At 37.7% G+C, this 17930-nt stretch overlaps 1 protein-coding gene across 2 annotated transcripts in view; it reads right to left on the bottom strand.

The window, feature by feature from the left end:
* The window catches only part of PPP1R1C (protein phosphatase 1 regulatory inhibitor subunit 1C), a 130393-nt gene that overhangs the window by 44140 nt on the left and 68323 nt on the right, over window positions 1-17930 (bottom strand). For both annotated transcript variants that reach the window (XM_059927286.1, XM_059927287.1), the window contains exons 3-4: window positions 17067-17104; window positions 15037-15097 (exon numbers count right to left, since the gene is read on the bottom strand). In XM_059927286.1, coding sequence (XP_059783269.1) covers window positions 15037-15097; window positions 17067-17104 — 99 coding nt within the window. The remainder of the gene's footprint in view (window positions 1-15036; window positions 15098-17066; window positions 17105-17930) is intronic.

Here is a 17930-nt window from a genome sequence, read left to right as displayed (position 1 = left end):
AGCCAGTCTTCATCTTTAGATTTCTGAGAAAGATTTTTAAGGAAATCTCCACTACATGTTAGGAGGCAAGGTACTGACTTAGGCAAAACTGCTAAATAGGCCAAGTTTGTTTTCACATCCTTCCTAATGTTCTTGAATGACTGGAACACCAGTTTATGAGCCACTGAGCTTGAGACCTTTTCCCATTTCCCATCGTTCACACCCTCCCTAACCCTTTGGCCACTGTAGAAGATTGTAAGAGTGGACATCATTGCTTTTGCAAAGACAACCCTCAGAATGGGAGAAAATATTTGCAAATGAAGCAACTGACAAAGGATTAATCTCCAAAATATACAAACAGCTCGTGCAGCTCAATATCAAAAAAACAAACAACCCAATTCAAAAATGGGCAGAAGACCTAAATAGACATTTCTCCAAAGAAGACATAAAGATGGCCAACAAACATGAAAAAATGCTCAACATCACTAATTATTAGAGAAATGCAAATCAAAACTACAATGAGATATCACCTCACACCGGTCAGAGTGGCCATCACCACAAAATCTACAAACAGTAAATGCTGGAGAGGGTGTGGAGAAAAGGGAACCCTCTTGCACTGTTGGTGGGAATATAAATGATACAGCCACTATGGAGAACAGTATGGAGGTTCCTTAAAAAACTAAAAATAGAACTACCATGTGACCCAGCAATCCCACTACTGGGCATATACCCTCAGAAAACCATAATTCAAAAAGACACATGCACCCCAGTGTTCACTGCAGCACTATTTACAATATCGAGGTCATGGAAGAAACCTAAATGTCCATCAACAGAGGAATGGATAAAGAAGATGTAGTACATATATACAATGGAATATTACTCAGCCATAAAAAGGAATGAAATTGGATTATTTGTAGATACATGGATGGACCCAGAGACTGTCATACAGAGTGAAGTAAGTCAGAAAGAGAAAAACAAATATCGTATATTAACGCATATATGTGGAATCTAAAAAAACTGGTATCAACGATCTTATTTACAAGGTAGAAATAGAGACACAGACGTAGAGAACAAACATTTGGATACCAGTGGGGTAGGGAGGGAGGTGGGATTAACTGGGAGATTGGGATTGACATATAAACACTGTTGATACTATGTATAAAATAGATAACTAATGAGAACCTACTGTAGAGCACAGGGAACTTTACTCATTGCTCTGTGGTGACCTAAATGTGAAGGACATCCAAAAAAGTGGGGATATATATATACGTATAGCTGATTCATTTTGCTGTACAGTAGAAACTGACACAACATTGTAAAGCAACTATACTCCAAAAAAAATTTTTTTAAAGTCTTCAGAAAAAGAACGAGAGGGCATTCACACTTGTATTTTCATGCACTGTGAAGTACATACTGCACTGAGTAGGAACTCTTAAAAAAAAAAAAAAAAAAAAGGTGGGATTTAAAATCTTTCATTGTATACTTTCAGTTTCCTGCCTTTTAAAATGCATGTTACATTAAAAATAGTACAACATTTTTTCTGAGTGATTCCAGGTCAGTGTTTTGGTCATCTTGTCCTTCACAGTGATGTAACTATGTAAATTTATAGTGTTTCTGCTTCTTCCCTCCAGACTGCCAGGGCCTAGGAGGACCAATATGCTTTTAAGAATTAAATACTTAATAATAGACTGAGCAATGGCCTCGGATCCAGAAGGGGCAAAATGATGCCATTTCCAACTCCCAGAGTCCTTTATCAGTTCTAGTCCATCTGTATGTAAAGCTGAGATTGTCTTGTTGTTATATTGAGGGAAACATACAAGAACCTTGCTCTAAGATAGCTTGTTGAAAGTCAATAAGATCATTTTAAGTTTAGTCTTGAGAATAAAATCTTACAAACTTACTCAAGAATGCAGTGAATAAAATTTCTGTCAAGAAAAAAAAAAAGGTGGCTTCGGCTTCCTATCAAAGGTAAGGAAAGCACAGCATGGCTCCTGTTGGTAATTACACCAGAAAGAGATATAGAACACAGGTCATTAATGCAGTGCTTATCATGTAATTTTTATCATGTGGGCCTAGTAATTTCCTGAAACTAATCTTTGGACACTCTTACTTCTATTTGGTGTTTTTGTCTCTTAATGAAAAAACTGAAATTTCTCAGAATTTGACCTAGAGTGTTTTAAAACTTGATAGTTCATTTATTTAACACATGGCTCAGAGCTTTGCATAGAGTTCAAGTTTAATAAGTATTTGTATACTGATTGGCAGCAATGCTGTTATCTTTACTGATCCAAAAATACACACTCCACAGAAAGAATGCAGCCTGTTCTGACAACTGAAACGTGGGGTATTTTGTCATGAGGACCTGTTGAGAAAGGAATTAATGAAACTGTTCTTAAAGCTGTCTTGTGATCAGACAAGAATATAAGATTTTAAAAGGGAGAATGTTTAGAAAAGTTTCATAAGCCAGTACAAGTTTGTAAGAATGTAATCCTACCTTAAATTTGCCCCACTAAGAACCAGTTCTTCCATTTATCTTGACATTTTTATTTTATAACACATTCCTAATTGGATTTCCATTAATTTATTTTGGAAGATAATCTGATGAGTATTTCAACTTCTCACAGCTCATAAATATTATTTAGAAAGTCAAACTGGATTAAAGCAAGAGAAAAAGAAGTTGGTGCTAGTTGTTAGCCATCTTCTATAAATAAGAGCAGTGGAAACAGGCAGATGAACTGAGGCAAATAAAATCTAGGGTAGACTAATTTTTAAAAATTAACTCTGTGAATCAACTTCTTAATCCTTTTCCCTCTTCCTAATATTTTCAAAACACTCAAGAGAACAAGGTAACATGCCAAGTAATCTTAAAAATTGTCCAAAAGTGCTCTGTTTTCTCAAGACAGAATTTCAGCTCCTGAGCACATGGCACACAGGACCTCTGACCAGTCCCCAGCATCTCTCCGTGTTCCCCCCTCCACAGGCTTCACCCCCAGCCACAGTGTTCCGGGTTCACCTGCGCTTTGGCTTCTGTGCCTCTGCAGCTGCTCAACCCTTTGTCTGGAATCCACGCCACGGGCTTCTCTATGAAAATGTTACTCATCCCTCAACTGACAGATGAAGTTCATTTCTCCTGCGAAGTCTTCGCTATGTGTGACAAGGAGAGCTAGTGGGTTCCTCTTCCGTGCTCAAATAACATTGTCCACATCAATCTTACGGAACTTATTATTGTTTTACACAGCTTTCTTTTCCATTTGACTACGTTGTTTCCTGTGGACGAGGACTGTGTTTAGCTGATCCTCAACCAAAAGAGCCTAATACGTGACCTGCCTGGCAGATAGTAAGCATTTTGTAAATGTTTGTAGAATGAATGAGTAAGGGTGAGTGAGTAAATGAATGAGTGACTGAAATACACATCAGCAATTTGTAACTTTTTTCAGTATGGCTAAAATTAAACCGTTAAACTGACATTCATTTTTAAATCAGGAAGGTTATTCAGTCACTGATTCAGTGTTTTTACTAAGAGTCCTCAGCAATACAAATGGAAGACATAAGAATACTCCTGAAAGACAAATAAGACATTGGCCCTGTTTCCAAGGAATTCAGTCTAGCTAGAAGGGATTACCCCTACACACAGATAGGTAGGTATAATGCATTCTGAGTCTCAAAGGAGCACAGCTCAAAGGATTTTGAAGTAGGGGGCTCAGAGAGAGGACATCTATGCAAATGAAGCTACAGAACAAATGTGGAGGCAAGAAACCACGCATTGTTTTTGAGGAACTTAATGCAGCTCTGCATTGCTGCAGCCTGAGATTAAAGGAAGCTGTGGTAGGAGGTGGGGCTAGACAGGTAGGAGGGGCCAGATCTTACACAGCCCTGCAAATTATTTCCAGGGCCTTGTCATAAAGGAATGGGTGCACATTTGAAGGGTTGTAAACAAAAAGTCACAGGGTCAGATTTGTGTGGTCAGCTGTCGGAGGTGGGGAAAGGCAGATTGGAGAGAGAGAAGATTAAGGCAGACTTAATCCATTGTTTAAGTCCATTGTTATTACATATGGACCTATAATGTGAGTTCAAAATATAAAAATTATTAAAAACGAGTACTAAGCATCTTGTAGGAACTTTTGTATAAAAGATTTTGTAAAGACTTCATTAAGTTATAAGGCTGAAGGATCTTTAGATTTTAATTAGGGCAAATAGGATAGATGGGTAAATGGGAAAAATACTGACTATTCCAACAAAAAAGCAAAAAAAGCTCATGTCACAATTTGGCCTTGTAAAGGAGCATGACATTAAACATGGAAACCCTGCTGTCTTCTGTGAGCCTCACTTTCCTCTAAAATGAAAGATTCTGCTTACCTTACATAGTTTCCTGTAAAAAACAAATTAGCTATACAAAAACACATTGCTTCTGTTGAAGCACTACACAAATATAAGGTGTTTACACATTACTTTTTAAAATCTTTAAGTAAAGCAAATAGCCAATCTCCAAGAAGGCTGCAAACCTATTCCCAATTCAGCATCTGTAAAGAGGCAATACATATCTCATCCCAGAAAACATAAGGGAACACTGTATTAGGTATTAAATGAAGGAAGGCAAGCCCATACAGACAACATCTGCCTATTCTACTTACAGGCATTGTTTTTTCTTCCTGGACTCCCATTAGCGTTCATAAGAGTGGAGTGTGTACGTCTTAGTATGCCGATAGTGTGGCATTAACCCTCCTAAACACTAATGGATATAATGCACATACATTTCAGCAGAGCAAGCGATAGATTTCTCTATTTTTAGTAACTATATACTGATGCAAACATACGTTTTACAGTTTACTGGCTCAAATAAAAATAAAAATTGTAATTTGAGGGCTGCTTGGAGAAATGTCTGATTCTGTAAGACTGGGGTAGAAGATATACAAATGAGCCTGGAGTATCTTGTAGCACCAGAAAGTAAGAATATGCTAAAACAAACAAACAAAAAACCCCACAGTAATGGTGTGAGCAACAAAATAAAGTAGTACTGAGTTACAACCCAGAGTATTAAATAAATATCCATGAGTCCATACTGATAAAAATAAATGATTGAATAAATGTAAAGAAATGGAGGAGCAGAGACGAATGTTCTGTGCAAAATGAATTCCAAGTAGTTATTTATTGGAATTTATTCCAAAAAATTTATAATATATTTACAAAATAATTTTATGTAGATACATTTTTTTCAAGGAGGTGGAGTTTAACTTCCCACTCCTTGAGCGTGAGCTACACATGGTGACTTCCTCCCAGAGAATGAAATATGGAAAGGGGGTAAAAAAACAGTAACTCTGCAGTGGGGAGAACTGGCGAACACTCCCTCAACCAGGTGATCAAGGTCAACATCAACAGTGATAGGGTGATAGCATGTACCCTTGATACCATGTGATGAAATGGTCACTTTATATCTATAGTCTTTCTCCCCAGAACCCACAACCCCAGTCTAGTCATGAGAAAAACATCAGACAAATCCCAATAGAGGGATATTCCAGAAAATACTAGTACTCCTCAAAACTGTCAAGGTCATCAAAAACAAGGAAAGTCTGAGAAACTGTCAGAAGCAAGAGAAGCCTAAGGAAATGTGATAACTAAATGTAAGGTGGTATCCTGGATGTGTTCCTAGATCAGAAAAAGGACATTAGGCAAAAACTAAACAAACATGAATAAAACATGGACTTTAGTTAACAATAATGGATCAATATTGGTTTGGTAAGTAACAACTGTACCATATTAATATAAGATATATATCATAGAAAAAACTGGATATAGCGTATATGGAAACTCTGTATTATCACAATTTTCCTGTAAATCTAAAACTGTTCTAAAATATAAATTTAATTTTTAAAATAGCATAATTTGAGTTGGAACTTACTCTGTTAAAAGTAATATTAATAAGAGGAAAGACAAAGACATGAATCAGACTTTTAAAAATGGAATCAAATGCACAAGGATTTCCAAACGCATTGGAAAGTGATGTCTATGTAGTCCATTAGTGGGGCCTTTTTAGACTTTGCATGGCAGCGAAGTACTTGGTGATGACCCATGTAGGATTTACCTGTCTACATTATGGTATCATCTTAAATGCTTTGGAAGTTTGTATGAGCAGGAGGAATGAAAATGGTGAGATGTGTGTTCCACTTTCCCATGACCCAGTCCATTTAACTCTGCAGACACGTGTAAACATGACTCTTCCTTCGGTGATCTAAAAGGCCTTACCTTCTGGTCCCCCAGACAGCGTGGGTTCCCTCACGTCCCCTGATAGCTCTGTACAAGGACTTACCATGGTGTGCTCTACCTGTCCACTTGTGTGCCGCTTCCTCCAGACTGGTCTCCCAGAAGGTGCGGATTTTGCCTTTCATCTCTGCAGCCACACCACTTTAAGGCCATGCTCGATACACAGTGGAGGCTCATGTGTGATGTGTGGCAGTACATTTTTAGTGCTTATGCAACTGAGTTTTACCATTTGCAGACTTGGGAGAAACCTAGAGACACTGGGTCTTGATTTATCTGTTCCAACCAAATACAAAAGTTCATCTCTTCCCCTACTTCTAAGATAGGAAGCAATTTTAAAAGTTGTATGTTATTTAAACAGAGGAATGTATTGATACATTTAAAAGATTAAGCTTAAAATAGGTGTAAATATATACAGACACCTGAATGGAACCATATTGATGAACAGTGGTCTTCTCCTTTTCAAAGTTTAATTGGCACCACATGGGGACATGTGTATGCATATGGCTGATTCACTTTGGTGTACGACAGAAACTAACACAGTATTGTGAAGCAATTATACTCCAATGAAGATCTATTAAATATATATATATGTTATATATATATAATGCACATACAATACAATCCAAAAAAAAAAAAGAAAGATATATTCTCAGATCAGTTCTCCAATCTGACCCCACCTTCTGAATTCAAAGATATGAGGAAAGATGAACATAGAACTTAGTGAAAGAAATTGAAGAGAAGTGAAGGAAGTGGATCTGGAAATAGAAGCATATTTGGTTGGTTTTTTTTTTTTTTTTTTTAAGGCAAGACTTGTATATATTTAGAATGTTCTTTGTTATCTAGAAATCTGTTAAAATGTTTCTTGAGTTGCATAAATAAACCCCACCCTACACAGTAAATAAACCAGGCCAGCACAAACATAAAAGCCAAGATATAGAAAGGCAAATGTGATGAATACCTGAAGAACAACCACAGAGGGACAGTAATCTTATAAAAAAAAAAGGAATGCAATGTGGAGACGGCCTGATGCGAAGCTAAAAGATCTTGCTACCTTCTCTCCCTGACTTTTCAACATGCAGGGGGTGATGAAAACAGGATACTATGGCTAGTCTATTCCTTTTGAGAATTTTTTTTCCAGCACAATTATAAGAGGTTTCAAACTCAGGAAGAGTGATTTGATCATAGTTCTATATAATCATTGTTAACCTACCTACATTGCCTAATTATAGGCTGAATTTATATGATTTCCTACACATCCCTCTGGCTAGAAATGTTTATTGTATGATCTTCTTTGGCACCCCCAAATTTACCATTAAACATCACTTTGTTCTTAGGCTTTTTTGAAATATGAGATTGATTAATTTAAATATCAATACCTCTGAGAGGGCTGTTAGTTAGCTGGGAAAAGAGGGACGTGATGTCTGAGAGGAGGAGGCAGGTGAATGAAGCAAAGCAGGGTTTTGTTACAAAGGAAGTGAAAGGTCAAAGATCAACTCCACAAATCTACCTGAGATTGGTACAAATAAAAGTGGAGTGAGTGTTGCAAGGTTTGGTTGTCCACATGCTTATTAGAATCAGGCACCTTTAGCCCTGACTCTTCAGTTCCTACTGGGATGAGAGCAAAGCTCTGGCAGGGATTTTATTCATCTCCAAGACCTTCCATCCCTCCTTGGTCTCTCCCCAGGGCTTCATTCCTCCTTTCTGCAGGCTCAGGGGAAACGAGGAGGGGTGTACCTGCCTCTTAATCCAGGGTTCAAATAATTACTCAAAATAGATCTTACATATTGTGTGCCTTTTCTAAGCACACTCTTTACACAGATTGTTTCATTTTGTCCCCACAACAGGCCTGTGTGGTGGGTATCACCTCCATTTAACTAATGAGAGAAGAGACAGGTTAAAATCATTGACTTGCTGAAGTTGAACAGTTAACAAGTGGTGTCACTGAGGTTTGAACACTGATTGCTTCCCCCACAATGTCCACGTCTTTTCCTGCTGGGTCCCATTAAATTACTACAATCAACAGCTTTCCCTGATTTGAAGATTATCCTTCAGTTAATACTACATGGCACATCTTTGTCACTGTCACCTACCATCCTCCAAAATCCATGTTAGACTTTTTATTGGGCCAGTTTGATTTATTTCCTTCCCTGGGCTCTTCCTTATTTGCATTTATTGCTTTATTATGAAAAGAGGCTAAATTGAGATAAAATATCAAGATCACACCATCCTTGGAGGAAAAAAAGGTAGGAGTTACAATGCTGTAAGCATTCAGAGAAGACCTACTGGGCATGTCAGAAGAACAATCTCTGGACACTGAAGTAACTAAGCTTTTCTTTTAAAGAAATTATGAAGAATGAGAGGAAGATGTTTTTCAGAAGTCCATGAAAAATCTGACTTGTGATACATTAAGAATGGTAATGTAATACTAATAGACCTGCTCTACAAAGCTGTTTTTCAGTCAGCTGCTTTGTTTCATATTCAGATTTCCTTTTAAATCGATAGCCCATGCTTTGCTGTCTTCAGTTGAAGGCATTTGCCTTCCAGTAAAACACACACACACACAAAATGGGTGTGGAAATGAGTCAGCCATTTCCTGCCCCAAGATTCAAACCTACTTTGCTTTTCTGAAAACATGATTCAAGCTATCCAACAATAATTTAATTGGCTGTTCTGTAAATTACAGGGCTGACCACCATATAAACACCAGAGAAATCACATGGGTATTCAGTGGTCGGCTATCATTTTTCTGATAATCTTCAGAACTTTCTATTTACATAATTATAAAGCACTATATCACACAGGGTAATGGAAAAGTAAGTCTGTTTTCTATGCAACCTTCAACCTGTGATTTTTTATGCATAATATACATTACAAATTTATGACTCATCTATAGAGATGAAAAAATGTCAGCACACCATATCTGAAATATAATAATGTATCTAATGAGGGTTAATAATATCCTCTAGTTTTAAGGGATGTAATCTTGACATAATAAGTCTGTTTTATAACTGGTTGAATGATGGCCTTCAGGGGGACCAGTGTCAACTAGAGGGAGATACGTGTGCTGCAGGCCCCGTTCTGTGTGATACGTCTATTACAGATGTGGATAAAAATATCAGAGATAAATTTATATAACCTATGGGTGACAAACAATTGAGATAATGGAAAATAAAATAGATGATGGAATCATGATATGAAATATGACATGTTCATGTGACAGTCTGACTCTAAGAAGATGAAAGTCAATTGGGATGACAGCACTGTCTTGCTTTTTGGTTAAGAAAAGACGTAATTTTTAAATGAGCTATACATTATAAATAATATGGCTTTAAAGCAGTACATGAAAAAGGCTTGGAAGTTTTGAATTTATGGTAAGCTCACTATTTGTCACCAATGTATATGGCTGCCAGAAAAAGCTAATACAATTTGGGGTCGCATTAATGGAATTAAATTATCTGGAATGAAGGAGGTGACAGGCATAATTGAAGTCTCCATTCTGTTCTGGTCAGACCACTCCTTAAATATAAGTTGATTTTGAATGATGTACTTCTAGAGTGATATAGGCAAAGTGAAGCTTATTAGGAGATCAGGAGTGAATGTGAAAGGACAGGCATAATTGACATTGAAATGTTTTGACCTGGAAAGAGAGAAATTAGGGGTGAGGCAAGGACCTGATAGATGTCTTGAAATATTCAGATAGTTGTCATTTTTAAATTTATCACAAATAGCAACAAGATATAGAAAAGAATCCATGAATATAAATTTCAATAGAGTAAAGATCTTTCTAATAGACCAGAGAGAAGGTAAACACCCTAAGGAAATGATTCATTCACCAACAGTAGTGTTGGGTACATTTAAAAAATTATTTAAAAGTGTATGTATAAGCACTGCTTATGTCTCAAGCATTTTGTTAAGCCCTGCAGATAAGGTAATAGACCTAAAATAGGCACTGTCACTGCTGCCATGTAGGTCACTTCTGGTGTAGTTGGAGAGACAGACACTTAATAAATAATTGAATATTGTGATTACTTGTAATGAAAGAACTATAGAGAATGTGTAACTATTAATAGAGAGTTCATAGCTACACATAATTTAGAATGGAGGGTTAGGGAAAGCTCCTTTCAGGATCTGACCTTTAAGGACAGGGCTTGAATGATAAGTAGGAACTAACCAAATAAAGAATGAGGACAAGAAGGAGGCAAGGGAGAATATTCTAGATGAAGAATGTATGCAAACTCTTCAGGCAAGAGCTTGGTGCATTTAGAAGCTGACAGAATGCCAGTGTGGCTGGGACCTAGTGGGTAAGGAGAGGAGAGGCATATTGGAGCCACAGGGCAGAAAGCTTTCTAAACTTTGCTCTGGAATAGGAATTTTATCTAAGGGCAGTGAGGAGCTATTGAAGAGTTTTAACCAAGGAAGTGACATAATCACATCTGGTTTTTAAGAAGTTCACTTTGGTTACAGTATAGAAAACAGATGGGAAGTAGAGGAAAGAGACTGAATGGAGAGTAACCTTTTATATCCTGGCAAAGAAATGAATGTGACTTGAATTGTGATGGTGACATTGGAGATAGAAGAGGGGAAGGTGGGAGAGGTACTAATGGGGTGCAATCCACAAGACCTGATGCTCTACTAATGAGGAGAGTGAAGGAGAGAGGGAGAGTCGTTGGAGACCCCCAGAACTCAGGAATAAGCACCTTCCTGAGAAGGGGAACATGAAGGACAAATTGATTTGCTGTGGAGAGCAGAAGGTCAGTTTTGAACATGCTAATTTTGATCTCATGATCTTTGATTTCCATGAGATTTCATTTCATTTATTCAACCTATGACATAAGAAAGACATGTTAGGTAGATGATTGGATATCTGGAGTCTGGTCAATTTTTAGACTTGCTACAGCAGAATCACCTGGAACTTTTGATTATTTGGCTACAGCCCAAGCCTAGTATATTAGAACCTTCAAGAGAACATAGCCAATCTAATACCCTGAGGTTAGATACAGTGGAAAAAATGGAAGTGGTGTTTGATGCATCACTAGATAGTTGTACTAGTTAATCTTTAAACTTGACAACTTTGAATGACTATAATGTTATGACTAGAAAGATGGCAAGACCAAGAACTAAGTTTACTTATTACTTTCTAAGAGTAAATGTTCTGATCAAGTCATGAAACATCTCTGAAGGAAGAGAGCCATATCCAGATTCTCCTATTTACATTGCTAAGTTTGTTTCCCAAGATGCTGCCATCTTGGCCAGAAACTAATTGTTGGAGGAACCAGGCTCTAGTCAGAGGCAGCCACCTAATGGTTCCAGTAGTCCATGAGATAACCTTTCTTAAGAATCCAGCCAAATCGATGCATCATTCTGTATGGTAACTAATTTTCCAAATCAGATTTTCTCTTTGACTAGAGGGGAAGGGAGTGGGGAAAAGTAAAACTAGATAAACAGAAGCGTACGGATAAGTAAGAATGTAAGAGTTAAAGGGGGATCAAGCAGAGAGAGAAACAAAGAGAAACAGAAGCAGAGTCACAAGTATGACAATTAGTAGAACAAGGTTTAAGGGACATCCTCTTCCCAGCAGATGACAATGTGACTGGATTCCCCAGTTCATTACAGTTCATTTATTCAACAAGTTTTTATTGAGCACCTATTGTGTGCCAGAAACTGTACTAGGTGCTGGGAATATCAAATGAACAAAACTGTTGTCATGGACACCTCATTCTAGGTACATAATGATGAGTGCCATGGAAAAAATTAAGGTAGTGTTATAAGAACATGGATAGTGATGGTAGGATGGGCAGTTATCAGGAAATGAAGACCTTTCTGAGGAGGGAACATTAGCTGAGCCACCTGTGAGGCCACTGGGTAAAGAGCTTCTCAAGCAGAGAAAGTGGAAAGTACAAATGCTCTGATACAGAAGTGTGTTTGAGATGTTTATAAACCGAAAAAGTCCATGACATTGAACCCCGATGAACAAGGGGCAGCGTGAAAGGAGGTAAGATCAAGGAGAAAGGACAGTGCAGCTCATTCAGGGACTTGTAAGCCATGATTGGATTTTTCATTTTATTCTGAATGCAACAGGAAGTTTTTGAGGATTTTGATCAAGGGGGTGGCATGATCACATTTGTGTGTTAGAGGAATTACTCTGGTTTGTGTGTGGAGACTCAGTTGTAGAGGGTCAAGAGCAGAAGCAGGAGAGCAGTAAGGAGGCTACTTCAGCAGCCCAGGCAAGAAACAATGGTGGTCGCACAAGGTAGTAGCAGTGGAAGATACGGAAAATAGAGAAGGGGTACATCTTGAAATTAGCACCAAAAAGAGTAGATGATGGATTGGGTAAGGGGGAGCAGGATTATGCAAAGATTTTTGTTCTCAAGAGCTGGATAAGATTTATTGAGATGGGGAAAAACCAAAAAGGAACCAATGAGTTTGGTTTTGGACATATTAAATTTGAGAAGTTTCAATGACTGTCATTCATTCAGGTGAAGAAATTTGGTAGCTAGTTAGAAATGGGAGTCTGAGGTTCAGGAGGTAAGTTAGGGCTGCAGATATGAATTTGGAGGTCATCAGCATATCAGTCCTGACAGTGTGCCTGTTAAAATGGTTTCCTCTGCTCTGTTTCTTACCCCCTACCTACCCATGCACCTTCATAAAGCCTTCATCACAAGAGGTGATCTGGACATGTCTCTGTTTTCTGAGACCTGGTGGAGCCATAAATACCATAGTAACAAAGAGGGAAAAATAAATGAATGTAGGAGCTGGGAGACTAGTCTGTCTGGGCATTTATTGAAATGGTGTAGGCAGAATGTAGCATCTCTCTCCTGCCACTTAGGCCTCTATATCCAGTAACTCCTCACTACCTAATACAAGAGAAGAGGGAAGGAGTCTAGCTAGTTTGTTTTGTTTTGTTTTACTAATCAGCTACTCACTGGATCATTCATGAAGCCCTAGTTGGCCATTTGGTCAGAGTGATTTCTTTCAGAACTATTAATCATATCTGGTGCTACTCTGCTCTCCTAGCAAACATTTTTTACATTCAATAATTGCATGTTCCACTGCAGTTTGAAGAATTATACATTTCAGAGCAGTTGTTATTATTGATTTTGCATTTCAATAACATTTCCTTTCTAATTCATCTTTTTTATGATGGAAGCTTCTTAATGTGCTTGCAATGCACCATATGTTACCATTGCTTAATTTTGTCCCAAAATATTCATTTCTAGCTCTAAGGGACAAGTAGACTGAATAAAATATGTGGATTTAGCTCTCTCTTCTCTTTTATCAGTAGCAGGAGACTTTGCTAAGTATTTACGGGTAATAAATGAGGACCTAAGTGGCTTGTAATTATACCCGAATAGCCTCATGAAAGAAATACCGTGCTTTCTCAAGCCTTTAACTCATTACCAAAAATGATTATCATTGAATGACCATCTTAGAGGGCTCAACAGTAGTAAGGTTATGGGTAAAAATGTACAATATAACTAACTTCCCTAAACGTTAGCATCCCACATTCTTATGATATTTGAGAGCTAAATATAAAAACCATGAGCCTTTGGGGCCTTGATTTTAAGATTTTTCCTTTAAAAATAATGCTGTTATTCTCTAAGGACATGAGAACAGTCTTTAGTTAAGCTAACCCGAAATAGAACAGAGGAAATTATTAAATGAGTGAACATATATCTTTCTTTGGGACCCATTCATGCCAAAACTGATGTGTCTTAAAAGTACACGATGACTTACAATAGGGAAAATATCTTCAAAAATGATTACACTGATCTTGAGAAAGGGATGCCTGATAGCTTCAATAATTACCCCAGAGTTAACTACAATGCTGATGATTGCATTATTTACTGCAGTCTTATGAACAAGCAAACATTGTATTTTATAGCTGCACAGGAAGGAAGTTTATGGAAAGTAGCTATTAATGTGTCCCTTTATGTCCCACCTCTCTTTCAGAGAGAAGCCCCAAATCTAGAGAGAATACAGAGTGGAAAATTTCACTCCCAATTTAGACATCTCTCTAGACTCCAGAGGAAGCTGTTCAGCTGGCCTCTCCTGTAGTTGAAACCGAGCTGTACGACTGCATGATGAGTCACTGGGCCAACAGCCCAAGTGCCAGGCTGGAACACGAGCTACTGGATTGGACACACTCTGCCTCATGTCAGGAATACTGTTGTGTGAGAAATAAAAGAAACCTTCCCTGGGATTGATGTTGGTCAAAATTCTGATACACTTAGATGTTCTTTTAGCAGTTCTAATTTGGGGGGGGCGGGTAGGGGTGGAAATTCTGGGAGAACGCCAGAATCTGAGCTAGCATTCTTAGTTGTTATTTCAACAGCTGTAACATGTACAGCTAATAGCTGTTTGACTGGGTTTCTTAGAACTGCTTCTGACACAGGGCAGTGAAGCAACACTTTACACTGTATCTGTCTGAAATTCAAGACATACTTTGCTTAAGCCAAGGAAAAGTAATCATCTGCCAACACTGGCAAGAGTAATTAGGGATTCTAGAAAAATCTCTTCAGGGAGAACATGTGAGGAAAGGTAAAAGAAAACTTTTGTCATTATTTTGGAAAATCTGAATTTCCAGACTGAGATTTTGAGACATCTCTAGTTGTCCCTTCTTCACCTATTTCACTCTTGGTGAAACTAGGTTTCAAATAACATATGTTACTGAAAGTCAGTAATGTGACTTTCAGTAAGATAGATCTAGCTTATAAGCAGGTATAAGGCGCCTGAGAACAGCCTGCCTGCCATCCATGAACTCAGCACTCACAACAACCGGAAACAGTACCTGAACAGTACCTTTCATGGCAGGTGGTGTGTACACGCTCTGCTTCCTTTGCTTAGGGGATGCATTCTGTGACTGGATAAAGAGAAAAAAGTAATAAGTCTGATATTTGGATAAAAAGTACAATGTCATCAGCCCTTTGAGGGAAATAAACACCTAGTAACATTAGTTTATTTTAAAAAGAAAGAAAGAAAGAGATAGTACTAATCCTTTCCATTTTAGAGAAAAGCATAAGTGCCAGGACAAAATATACTCCAAAAGCTATGTCCATGGTATAATTATATCGGTTCATAGGATTGTCAGTGGTTCTGGAGGGTTAATGAGAGTCCTTGCTAAGTAATATCAGTCTATAACCCTATGGAATTGAGATGTTCAATCTAATAGCTCCATTTACTTGGAATTACAATGTTGAGGTAATATTCTTTTACATGTTCAAAAGCTCTTTCCTAACAAAACTGCTGCTTAACACTCTTAAGCACACTGGATCAGAATTAGTTTATTGAGGCAGAAATTTTTGCACTAAAAATGATACAAATTGGAACAGAGGAACATATTTCAGGGTCAGAACCACAATAATATTTAAAGTTTAGATAGAAATAGATATTTATGTATAAGGCATTACTTATTATAATAAATTATATATATATATGTGGTCTACACCTCAATCAGATTATGTCAAAGACTCCTTTTTAATGGCATGTCTACTTATATTTCAGTGTGTCAAAGGCAGGAGTTTAAGTGTCTGGAGCAATTATTTTTGCTTTGAAAAGTTCAAGTATAAATAGTTACAAGATACTTTTTGAGAATTGTTCTAGGCTTTCCGTGCATATTAGAAAGAACATAATGTACAGAGTCTGAAGAAAACTAGAAACTGTTTCACGAAGTTGTAAATAGAGCTTGAGGCATCTTTACTCATACATACTAAAGCTTAATTGCCCTCAAAGGAGTCATCAAGATGTTGGTATTTAGCTGATGCAAAAACAACCTATTAAAAAGTAAAAAATTCAACCAAATAGTTACCAAATCCATATCAACCAAAGCAAATGGTACAAGCAAATTTCTCCAAAATAGAGTGTTTTGATACTAGTCTATTATGCACAGATGCAGGCAGGGCAACTCTACATTAGTATAAGTGTGTGGATGATTGAGCCTTCTGTTGTACCTCTGCTGTATTCTGTCACATTTGGTTGATTTTAAGAAGCATTCACTTCCAGGTTTTCTTATATGTTTATTTCCATATACATATTCAAAGATTAAGTAGAAAATTAATTCTACAGAAAAGTTGGTTTGTTTAGTAACAGTGGTAAAACTTATTAACTAATAAAAACTATATTTATGTAAGAGTTTAGTTTTCAAAGCATTTCACATTTACAATCTCATTAAATTTTTAGGAAAGTCTTGAGAGATACTTTCTGGTATCTTGTTCTTTCTACATTTTCCACTTTTTGCTAGATGCCTACTCATGTGGCCATGGGAATTGAGTATCAAGTCTGCATGAGTCCTACTCAATATTTGTTCCATTTCTGGGCACAAGTTTGCTCATTTTCTTGTATTCTGTGTATCCTATGTTATCATCTCCCCTAGCCCCCCTGTCCCTGGTTCATACTTTCAATCTGAACTCCTACATGTGTATGTGGAGACTGGCCTCAGGATCTGCTCTTAGCTCCACACACCAGAGGACCCTTAAGAGGTGTCTGTCCCCCACCTTCTAGTTCCAGGGTTCCAACATTGGCTGTCCCAACCTGTGATGGTCATACACAACCAGTCACTAAATTGAAATTATCAATACCATATCTTGCCTCTAAAATCAGTAGTTTATTTTAGAAGTTTTTCCAGGGGTTAGTATTTCATAGGTGGAGAATCAAGGGTAACCTAGAGGTGGAGATTTAATGACACCATTTTACTGTTTGTTCAGTCAGGGAAAGCAAATTAAATAGTTTTTATAGCACAGTTATAGTCATATCATATTTTATATCACATCAAATCAAACTGGTTGTGTTTTTAGTTGGTTGGACACATTTATACAGAGTATAAGAAAACTTACTTTTGCTTGTGTGTTGGTCACTCTCTTGTCATCTATTTCTGCAAGAGAAGTAGGTGTAATTATTAGAAAGGTGATATTTTTCCTTGTCATATGCACATTAAATTTTCAATAACATGGAACAGAATGATTTAATAATTGCCTTATGCTCATACAATATCCATGGCTTAGTCTAGTGGCTGAGAGGGCAGGGGGAGGCAGAAAGAAATAGTTTCCTTCTTAGATAACCCTCTCCCACAGGTTTAAAAAAGGCAATAAAAAAGCATCCCTCCTGAAATTCCAAATTGCCCGCCTTCCAGCAGTCCGGAAGGGGGACCAGAGAAATGCCTCCTAGAAGAACTGTTGGCATCATCAACCTCACAGTGCTAAGGCGTAAACAACCTCCTCTCCTCTTGGATTTTGCAGCCCTGTCTATTAACTGTAGCCTCTGTCAATTTTCCTTAAGTTTGCCAGTAAGCAGAACAAACCTACTTTTCCGCTCAGCCCAATCACTGACTCTAAAAGAGGCACCCTCTTTTCTATATGCCCCTGGAAAGAATCAGTAACTTTGTCAGAAATATTTCTTGTGAACTTCTAGGGCAACTTCCACATAGTCTGTGTAAAAAAACAGTTGCGAGGAAGGGGAGAGAGGAGGAAGAGGTGCTCACATACTCCCCTTCCACAGAGCGAGGACATTCTGGGCTGGGCTTCTTTCCTACCTCCTCACCTACTTTGCATGGATTCTGCCTCTTGGCTTCTAGACCCAGTTGACCGTTCCTCACTTTTAGGTTAGTCCCAAAGCTGAGAGATTGATGCCGTGGTTTAAATACTGAACAAGACATTCATCAAAGAATGTCTAAAAGCGAGTATAATTGTAACTTTGGTTTG

Source organism: Balaenoptera ricei, chromosome 7 (genome assembly GCF_028023285.1).
Source record: "Balaenoptera ricei isolate mBalRic1 chromosome 7, mBalRic1.hap2, whole genome shotgun sequence".
Lineage (NCBI taxonomy): Eukaryota > Metazoa > Chordata > Mammalia > Artiodactyla > Balaenopteridae > Balaenoptera > Balaenoptera ricei.
This window is presented reverse-complemented; position numbering and strand designations above follow the sequence as displayed.